At 34.0% G+C, this 10,705-nt stretch overlaps 2 protein-coding genes across 4 annotated transcripts in view; one reads left to right on the forward strand and one right to left on the reverse strand.

Annotated features, from left to right (window-relative positions):
- The window catches only part of LOC109078907 (disintegrin and metalloproteinase domain-containing protein 12-like), an 89,709-nt gene extending 86,458 nt beyond the window's left edge, over window positions 1-3,251 (forward strand). Inside the window, exons 22-23 of the mRNA XM_042768098.1 lie at window positions 1,503-1,660; window positions 2,522-3,251. Of these exons, the coding sequence (XP_042624032.1) occupies window positions 1,503-1,660; window positions 2,522-2,591 (228 nt within the window). The 3' untranslated portion in view covers window positions 2,592-3,251. The remainder of the gene's footprint in view (window positions 1-1,502; window positions 1,661-2,521) is intronic.
- A 1,775-nt stretch (window positions 3,252-5,026) lies between these two features.
- Window positions 5,027-10,637, reverse strand: fank1 (fibronectin type III and ankyrin repeat domains 1). Of its 3 annotated transcripts, none has more exons than XM_042768116.1 (11): window positions 10,542-10,637; window positions 9,700-9,856; window positions 9,163-9,287; window positions 8,734-8,815; window positions 7,829-7,903; window positions 7,566-7,631; window positions 7,242-7,407; window positions 7,028-7,168; window positions 6,331-6,408; window positions 6,066-6,110; window positions 5,027-5,968 (listed from the first exon to the last, which is right to left on the reverse strand). In XM_042768116.1, exons 1-11 carry the CDS (start codon window positions 10,552-10,554, stop codon window positions 5,936-5,938), a joined length of 981 nt encoding a protein of 326 aa, XP_042624050.1. In that variant the 5' UTR covers window positions 10,555-10,637; the 3' UTR covers window positions 5,027-5,935. The 3 variants fall into 3 exon arrangements, with proteins under 3 accessions (XP_042624050.1, XP_042624049.1, XP_042624048.1); XM_042768115.1 differs by having other exon boundaries at window positions 9,700-9,859; window positions 10,542-10,631; XM_042768114.1 differs by having other exon boundaries at window positions 9,700-9,934; window positions 10,542-10,618.
- Between the last annotated feature and the right edge of the window lie 68 nt (window positions 10,638-10,705).

A 10,705-nucleotide genomic window follows, 5' to 3' on the forward strand; every position in this document is an offset into this window, starting at 1 on the left:
TGAATAAAAGTATACATTTATTTTTTAAAAATCATATGGACTACAAACTTTTGAATGATAGTGTACCGTTAGTCTCAAACATCCTGAGATAAGTCATTTGATGTGAACTAATCCTCAGATATCAGTGTGATCTCATAAGACACCAGCGGTCAGCAGTGAAATGAGACGATGAACAGAAGACCTCAGACATGTCCAGCATGACCTCAGGCTGCTTCATTAACCAGAAGTGTGTGTGTGTGTGTGTGTGTGTGTGTGTGTGTGTGTGTGTGTGTGTGTGTGTGTGTGTGTCATTCATGGCTGATTCAGCTCTTGAGAACTTTCCATGGGGGAAGCGTTAGCGAGGAGACACATGAGACTTCCTCCATCTCAAGACCTTTTTATCAGCCACAAAAACAAGGAGTTCTGTCATTAGCAATCATGCAACGCTTAAGATATGAGCAATTCAGATCAATTCAGCTCTTTATTAAAATGTAAAGGACAGAGGGACGTCAGCTGTGAAATCATGTTTGGATCTCTGTAGAGATGAGAGAGAGAGAGAGAATGAGGACCAGATGGAGAGCAGGTAGCAGGCTATCATTACCTCATAGTCAGCGTGTAGATTTGGAACATATGAACGTGTCACATGACCCCTGGAGAGAGTCGCCATGGCAGCCGTGAAGCCACATACAGCACTAAACTCATGCAGCAGTGAACATTGATTAGCTTGTACTTCCATCTGGTGGACAAAAAAGGGAATCTAGTATTTATGAGTATTTATTTAAAAACTGATAAAAATGATAACTGAAAATATAAACACTGAAAATATAAATATTGAAAAATGAAAAAAAAAAAATTAAAAAAAAAAAATATATACATATATATATCATATATATTATATATATATTATATATATATATATATATATATATATATATATATATATTCATTTTTCAATGTTTATATTTTCAGTTATCATTTTTATCAGTTTTTAAATTTCTATTTAACTTTAATTTATTCCAGTTTTAGTTTAAGTAATTTAATTACTCTGAAATTTTTGTACTTTCTCTTTTTTGCTAAGTTTAAGTTTTTCATAATATATTTATTTAATTTCAGCCTTAATTCAATTACTAAAAAAAAATCAGATTTTTCTATATATTTAAATTTAATTTCAGCTTTATTTCAATTACTGAAATTTTAGTTTTAGTTAAATGACAGATTTTTTTTTTTCATTTTTATTTTATTTCAGCTTTATTTCAATTAATGAAAACAATTTTTAATAGTTTTAGTTAGCAATCACAGCACTGATTTACTGGAGTCTTTTTCCATTGCTCTCCATTAAATCTTATCGCTGTCACAAATCAGTATATGAAAGATCTTGTTTATCACAATGTATATTAATAATGCTTGATAAATGAGTAAATATACTCATGTGAAACTATCCCTTTCTCAAGGAACTTCATGAGAACTTGTGTTGGTGTGTGTTCTTCCTCCTGTACTCAGTTCAGTTCCTCTCATTTCTCCAGGCGTTTGAGAAGCCCAGTCCACCCCAGAAGCCTCTTCCCGCAGACCCGCTGAGTGGAAAGGTCCGAGTGATTCGGAACCCATCGGCCGTGCGACTTCCAGCTCCCATCCCGACCCCAGCCTCCCCGCGACCCGCTCCGCCTCACCCACAGCCCTCCAGGTACAAACACACCCATGAACACCTGCTGAAAATGACAAATCATTAAAGAAAAAATTCACCAAAAAAAGAAAATTTTCCTGAAAATGTAATCACCCTCAGGTCATCTTAGATGTAGATGAGTTTGTTTCTTTGCCAGACTGATATGAAGGAATGTAGCATTGCATCACTTGCTCATCAATGGATGCTCTGGAGTGAATGGGTGCCGTCAGAATCCAAAGAGCTGATAAAAACATCACAATAACACACACCACTCTAGTCCATCAGATAACATCTTGTGAAGCGAAAAGCTGTGTCTTTTTAAGAAACAAATCCATCAATTCAATTTTAACTTCAAACCGTTTCTTCCAGCTGAAATGAGTCCATAATAACATTTATTCAATGAAAAAGTCATCTTGTCTGAATCAGGAGAGAAATCTGCAGAGATCAAACACCGTTTACAAGCAAAAACAGCTCTAAACAAATATGCAGGTGGATTTTGATGTGAGAGACAACAGGAGATGAATGTTTTCACTGGAGGAAGCTTCATTATGGATTCTTATTTTGGTCAGAAAAAATGGTTTGAAGTTAAAAACGCCTTAATGATGGATTTGTTTCTTACCAACAAGCAACTTTTCTCTTCACAAGATGTTAACTGATGGACTGGAGTGGTGTGGATCACTTGTGGATTATTGTGATGTTTTTATCAGCTGTTTGGACTCTCATTCTGACGGCACCCATTCACTGCAGAGCATCCATTGCTGAGACACTGATGCAATGCTACATTTCTCCAAATCAGTTCTGGCAAAGAAACAAACACATTTACATCTTGAATGGCCTGAGGATGAGTACATTATTTTGATTAACCCTTTACTGGACTTGCAGGCCTCCTCCTAAACAGCCGCCCACCCTGCCGAAGCCTAACTTCACAGCCGGAGTGAAGTTCAGCAGCTGAGAGACGGACAGAAGGGCTCTCGTCCCTGGAGACGCTCGCTTTTTGCACTATGAACCTCTGCGGGACACATGGTGAAGCGAGGGGTGACCTTTGACCCCCGCGGTGCTCTCCCTTTAAACGGTGCTATGAGTCCAAGCTCAGGTACATGTCACGCATTATTTATGTCGGTTACGAGCGTATTTATTTGAGCACAGTGCACTGTGGTTGACACTTTCTCAATCGTAGCAATCAGAGGTTCACCCACGTTTACCTGATTGTCCTTTTGTCCTTGTTGCTATTGTTGTTGTTTGGACATTTTTCGACTGTGTCCCAGCAGATAAAGACGAGACGTGTTATCTGTGAACGTGAACCACATCATGTGGACACTTAACTGGATTGAAAACCAGATTTTAATGGAAACGTGAATTGGGAGTTGATGGTTCTGTATCTGTGACACCATTTGGTATATGAAAAGGGCTTTTTAATAATTTCATATGATTTAATGGCCATTTTTATAATTTGTATTATGAAGTACAGTACAATTGCAGTGATACTTAAGGGATGTTGAAGACACCTATATGAATATTATCTCACAATAACATGCCCAGGTCACATTTTATCCCAAATTAAAGGGAACAAAATAATAAATACAATTTTGCATAATGTAAAATATGTGTTTTTTTAATCCTAACATAATTAAAATTAATAACCACTTAAAATTAATATGAATATGAAAGTATTTTGATTCCCATTACTGATATAAAGTAATTTTATAGTTAAAAAAAAAAAAAAAAAAGTATATAAAGAAAAAGTAATGAGAATCATCACAGATAATTGTATGATAAATATTCAGGCATGTTACAGTTGTTGTTTTTTTATATGTAAAATGTAAAACATAAGCAGCAAAGTATTCAAAACTTACTTAAAAAATATATATATAATTATTACAATGTAATTTTTTTTTTTTTTTTTTTTTTTTTTTTTTTTCATTAATAGGAATTTGAGTGGAAAATATGCTTAATTTTTGTCATGGAAATCTTAATGTTAAAAATAAGCTTCAGTTTCTTTTCCAGTCTCTGAATTTATTTTTGCAAACATATTAATCAATTAATTAATTTAAAAATCATCTGGAAAATCATCCGGTCAGGGTTATTTTCATTCCTGTATTGCAGTAATGAAAAATTGGAAAATGTTCGTAAAATATCACAATGCAAACAGTCTTCAAAACAGGCTCAATTTTTGTAAGAAAATCATAATTTCTTACTACTTCCTTTTGATTTTTAGGTGAAATATGACCTGGACATTCACAGAGGGTGTACAGTGTAATTCACTCCATTTCACATATCTAAATGGGTCTTGTTTCCTTTTTTTTTTTTTTTTTTTTTTTTTTTTTTTTTTTGTAAGTTTGAAAACATTTGCAACAAATTATATGCACCAAATCCAGCTTTTATTGATTTCAAAGCTCGCAAAAAAGATTGACAGACACAGATGTTGTAATGCAGTTGTGTTCTAGATAGACGGTTCACTCAGGAGATTTCAGCTTTGAGAAGACCCTGAGAAGAGGCAGAAAGCCAAACCAGGCCGAGATTTTGTGGTCATGCAGCCATATTTTCATAGATGTCCTTTGAGAAGTAGTTATTGTGGGGAAATGATTAAACAAATTTAAATTTTCTTTCTCATGGACCCAAATAATGTTGCCACATGGAGCATTAAAAGTGGATTGTGGTTAATGAAAACAGGCACATGAATCCCCCTCTAAATATACCCATAATCCCTTTGGTGTCCCTCAAATATGCTGCGGTCAGTGGGTTTGAATCACTGGCAAAGGTTCATGGGCGATTTGTCAGGGTAAATGAACACACTGCACCAAAATAATAGGATATGCACAAAACATTTAAAAATAGAGTTTAAGCAGTGATTATGGTCATGAATTACTGTCAAAAGGGTCAAAATTAATGCAAATTGGGGTAATACTTAAAGACTTTATTTATAATCCATTGTAAAAGTAGTTCTAATGCATTAATTATGCCTCGTAATGCACCTTATAATGCACTGTATGATCTCATGAATAATTGCAAACACAGTTATAATTCATTATAATACTTATCTATTCACAACTATTAAAACAAATGACAAACAAACAAACCTTCAAATAGTATAATGCATTTAAACTTGGGTTACAATTGTTTATGCATTACAGTGAACATTAAGAATATCTTTATCATTAATTTTACATTAAGGCTTTAAGTGTTACCCAGATTGGCTTTGGTGAGTAAACAGTTTTGCCACTTCATGAGGAACTACAACATAATATGATTAAATTAAAGTGTAAGAATGATATCATGACTCAAAATAACATAAAAAATTGTAAAAAAAAACATACAAACAAAAATAATGACAAAAAATACCGAACAAAAGTTTGTTGAGAAGTGTAAAATACGAAAAAATTTGTGCATAATGGCTGCATTTATTTGATCAAAAATACAGTAAAAACAGTCATGTGTTTTCTATGTTGAATGTTTAAAAGAGTTTGCTTCATATTTTTGTGGAAACCATGACTTTTTCAGGATAATTGATACATAGAAAGCTCAAATGAATAGTATTTATTTGAAATATAAATCTTTGGTAACATTATAAATGTTTTACTGTCACTTTTGATCAATTTAATGCATCCTTTTATTAATTTCTCTCAAAAATCGAAATACTGAAAGTTACCCAAGGTTTTGAATATAGTGTATTTTAATAAGAAATAATGCAAATTTCACTCTCCATTTGCAGGTTGATGTTTGGCACTGAGATTAACATGCCTTGTTTTAATCAAGACTGAGTCTTCTTGCATTGTTATTTGTTGCCACTGAGCCATTTGTGATCTCAAACGTGGGTCTTTTATGCCTGCATTCTGACACCTTATGAGTGCCAATATATCTGTTTACATTGTAAATTCATCTTCATTCACTGTATTAGTAAACATCACGAGTGTCCCGTTGCCTTTTTAAAGTGTTAAACCACACAGTGCATTACAGTACGCACAGGGACTGTTCGGATCTAGACGCTGACTTGATACGATGATCACGTGTCTCCAGGTTAACTGCCTTGCTTGTTTTAATCTCAGTTATCATTTATTATTATTCACTTTGAATCACATTGTATCCGCACTCAGTAAATCTGCTCATGTAACGTTCTTTTCGTATTTTCTTCAGTGTCACGGGTGTAAACTGCTTTTTTATGATAAACCTTTGATAAATCAAGAAATGTGAAATACGTTGATGTCTGCAGCACACAAATATCGGTCGACATAAAGGGCAGCGCAAGTAAAGTTGTTTATGAAACTGATGTGTGGTTTGTGTCATTTAGTCCGACGTCTCTCACTTCTCATCCACAAGCAGACTGATGATATTCTGAAAGAAAAGATAAAGAAATATAATCAATGAGCTAAATATCTAAATATCATCTTGAGATGATTTTTAAGTCGTATCAAGATGAAAGGTGCTTTACCTTCCTTTCAAATGCGCGAGCCATCTGCACAGCACTAACGCCGGCCTGAAACACAGAGAAAGAGTCCAGTCAGATTGGTGAATCCAGAAAATGTGCTTTATGATTAGAGAATAAGCCAAGAGGAACATTGTATTGCTCTTTCATAACTCAGATGTCATTTAAGTGTTAACTTCGTCACACGCGTCACCTAAAATTCATCAGGAGAAATAAAAACACACAAATGAGATTCCACTGCTGTCTTGTTTTGCTTATAAGAGGTTCTGACCTGGTTCTGAATGTTTGGATCGGCTCCATTCTCCAGCAGGATTTTAACTAGATGCTCATAATTATTCAGCACAGCCACCTGCAAGATAAACACCTTTACGCTCATCAACAAATTACCTTCATCATTATATCCACAACACATATGGATATATGACTTTATAGCTCACATTAAAGCATATATACCTTTAAATATAAAATGTACAATTTTTATGCTAAATAAAAAAATGTAACATTAAAAATATCTGGAAAAATCTCATTGAGGAGAAACCGGGGCTAGCTGTCACATGGACCGTATTTCACTAACCATCATTTTTTTATTATTTATATATACTATTACAATATTTATTAATATTTTAAATCAGCTTTGAGTTTAAGTTCGTTGTGTGCTATCAGCAATTATTATTATATTTTATATATTTGTTTGGGATTATTTAGATATTAACAGCAGATTCCTGCTGTGACATGACAGCCCGCTGTATATATATATATATAAGCGTGTGTGTGTGTATATATATATATATATATATATATATATATATATATATATATGTGTATATATATGTATATAATGGTAACCAATACACAAAAATAAACCTAGAGTGAGAAAAATGGACAACTAGCCCCGGCCTCTGCTTATTTAGTGGTTTATTAGTATATGCAGAGATATTACTGTACAGTTTCAGAGTTTCAGTTCTGACCATCAGTGGTGTTTTCCCGTTTCTGTCCTGTACATTAACATCAGCACCAGCTGTGATTAACAGTGAAGCTGCGGCCGTGTCTCCGGTTATGACCGATACGATCATGAGGGGCGTCCAGGAGGCGCCGTCCCGCACATCGACCTGAGGCATTATGAGGTGTAAATCAGATACAACTACAATCAGACACTGAATGTTATGTTAGTGGTCCTCTCACCTCACACCCGTCCTGTATGAGGTACTGCAGGAGGGGCAGGTGTCCTCCAGCTGCGGCCCAGTGCAGAGCGCAGCAGCCCGATCGGTCCTGAGAGCTCCAGGACGCCCCGCAGCTGTGCAGGAACTTCACCACATCCAGGTGCCCGTGGAAACACGCCAGCATCAGGCTGATTCACACACACACACACACACACACACACCACACACACACACACACACACACACACACACACACACACACACACACACACACACACACAAGACCAACGTGTTCACACCATGAGAAACACACAAAAGAGCTGATAGCACTGGAAGAAAAGCTCACCTGTCTTTACCACTGCTGTTTTTTTTGTTCACATCTGCGCCATGATGCACCAAAAGCTGAACTCCTCTAGAACACAAAACACATGATAGATAGATAGATAGATAGATAGATAGATAGATAGATAGATAGATAGATAGATAGATAGATAGATAGATAGATAGAGATAAATAAATATACATAGACAGATAGATAAATAAATAAATATAGATAGATAGATAGATAGATAGATAGATAGATAGATAGATAGATAGATAGATAGATACCTAGTAAAACCCTTCATCGCTGCCACCATTAGAGGAGTAAAGTCCAGCTTGTCAGGAACATCCACCATGACTTTTCTAACATACATACATAATACATACAACTCACATTCTCATTTTTATTTGGTTTAACTTCATATCCTAAAATAACTCAAACTAAAAATAAAAAAATAATCATTATTATAAAACATATATAGACATTAAGAATAATACTAATTATGAAAATAAAATAAATTACTAAATCTTTAACAAAATAAAATGAAAATGTACAATATAAAATTAAAAAATAATTACTGATATTAATATTACACTGCTGTGAACCCTGATGATTTATTTATTTATGAATAAATAAATATATATATTTAAATTTAATTTAAATATATATATTTCTAATTCATTTATTTGTATAGTGTTTTTCACGATACATATAATTTTAAAACAGATATATGTTTCTACATTACAATTAAGAGTAATTTGTTATCAAAGGTGACTGTTAAAGTGATGTCCATATAGCAGAAATTAACTGTTTTAGGATAATACAAACAATGCTGTAAATTAATGATGTATTCAAGCAGAAACGATGAACATGATTAAGCCAATGATTACATGTTGTGATCATAATGATTATAATGTAAGGAAAAAATTATAATTAATTTAATAATTTGCCACTCATGGTTTTTGTAAATTTAAAAAATGGCTTTTTCATTACAGCAAAAAATAACAAATACATCCTTAAACCCAAAAATCAAAAAGAACCACAACAACAGCAACTAGAAGTCCTTCGGGGTTAAAAGTGTCTCCCAAATGCATTTTGTAAATATACATTTTGTGAATGAAGAAACACACTTTATCTAAACACTATCTCATCAACTAAACTGGTGCAAATGTTGAGTGTGAATGAATCTCACATCGACTGCAGCACTCGACACAGCTCCAGCTCATCACACTTGAGGACGGCGTTGTGAAGATTCCTCCCGTTCAGAGGCTCCTCTGAGACACACACACACACACACACACACACACACCTTTATTTGATTGATTTACATTTAATAACATTATTTAATTTATTTTTTTTTCAACTGAGGGAGTCTGTAAATGTCCCTAAAGGAGGTTTGTCAGATTTAGTTCACCTTCAAAGACAATTTTATACCTGAACTATACACAGAGAAACTGTATGTCCACAAAACAGGATTAACTTACATTTAAAACATAAAATAATTTGTTACTTGAAATAAAATAAACATTTACTGTAATATAACTATGAGTCACAACAAACTGTGCAGCACAAATCATTTGATGAGGTCAGATTTTGTCTGTCGTTTGTTTTGTGTCTTTACTTTCTGTAGAAGCAGTGACTGATGGGTAATAGCGCTGCTGACCAGACGGCCACGTGACCTTCAGTCTGAATGTGTAGGTGGTCTTTGGCTCTAGATTCTCCACCGTGAACTGCGTGTTGTACCCCCTAAACAGACCATAAACATCCAGAAAAAAACATTCAGATTTTCACAACTAACCAAGACCTGTTGCATGATCAGCTCAGCTGTTCTGCATTTACATATTATTATGTTAGGAGACCAAATATGCATTTAAAAGTCCTCTATCCACCTTATTTTTCTTACATTTTTATGCTGTTTAATATCACAAACTGTTATATGTTATCATATTCTTTTCAATTATTATCATAGACATAAACACACGGGTTTGTAGCTCAAACGGTTTAACCGTTTACTGCACTTTCAGTTCTTTATTCGGATTAATGCGGCTAATGAATTCACTTTCAAAGAAAACTGCTTACTTTCGCGTTGCAAAATAAGGTGGATATTGTTCAAATCATCTGCTGTGGATATAAATGGTCTGATAAGTCTATTATTCACTTATGTATCTCTTTATATGTGTGTTTTCTGTCGTTCTTCTGCTCGAGGGTGAAGCAGGTCCAGTTTTCCGGGGGGTCGGTCCAGTTCGTGCCGTGTTCTCGTGTCCAGATGAGCTCGATGCTGTGATGACTCACCTGTCCTACAGTCACCTGCTCACCTGCTGGACACATGCGCATGGGCCTGCAACACTCTACCACTAGATGTCACCACAGATACCAGAATCACTGAGAGGAGACTGTGGAGTTACAGTTCATTTAAACTTTTTTAAGATTTCTGTTTATGCTCTGTTTTCTGCAGATTATTGTGTTTGAGGTGTTATAAAGATATTTTTATTAACCCTCTGGTGTGGTTCGGTTTTGGGGGGAAAAAAAATCCTTAAAAGGATTTGAAAGGCATTGTCTCCATTTTAACATGAAGTGCTGCCATAATTGAAAAGTAGGTTAATAGAAAATTATTATAATTTTTTATTATTATTATTTTAAATGGGGAAAAAATTAACATAATTGTTGCATAAATATTAATTAGTATCATGAATTTCTCTAAAAATACAATATATATATATATATATATATATATATATATATATTATATATATATATATATATATATATATATATATATATATAATATATATATATATATATATATATTCCATTGATTTTACTGAAAATAAAATAAAAAGGTACATTTCAGTTGTTTGGTCACTTCTGACCGCGAAAAATTCAAGTGTGACCCCCAGATGAAAGATACCAAAGGGCTAAACACCTGTCTATTTTACATATCTATGTCTATTTTAAAGCTACAAGTGAAATACCTATAGTATATAGTCAAATGCATATTACCTGCAGGGTCCATTGGTAATATGAACCCTAAAATCAATAAATAAATCGATCCAACTGAATAGGCTACTCAATGTTTTGATAGATTGTAGCGCTGTCTATACCAAAACAACACCCGCACCTTACAACTGAACTGAATGTAATATTTTATTTAAAATATAAGCCAG

Source organism: Cyprinus carpio, chromosome A12 (genome assembly GCF_018340385.1).
Source record: "Cyprinus carpio isolate SPL01 chromosome A12, ASM1834038v1, whole genome shotgun sequence".
NCBI lineage: Eukaryota > Metazoa > Chordata > Actinopteri > Cypriniformes > Cyprinidae > Cyprinus > Cyprinus carpio.

Excerpts from the sequence above, each read along its gene's own strand:
- fank1 (XM_042768114.1), bottom strand. The coding sequence starts at position 9,875 with ATGCGCATGTGTCCAGCAGGTGAGCAGGTGACTGTAGGACAGGTGAGT. Across the intron at positions 7,904-8,733 it reads TGTCGAGTGCTGCAGTCGAT|AAAAGTCATGGTGGATGTTC; the intron begins GTGAGATTCATT and ends TATGTATGTTAG. Across the intron at positions 7,632-7,828 it reads GCGATGAAGGGTTTTACTAG|AGGAGTTCAGCTTTTGGTGC; the intron begins GTATCTATCTAT and ends TTTGTGTTCTAG.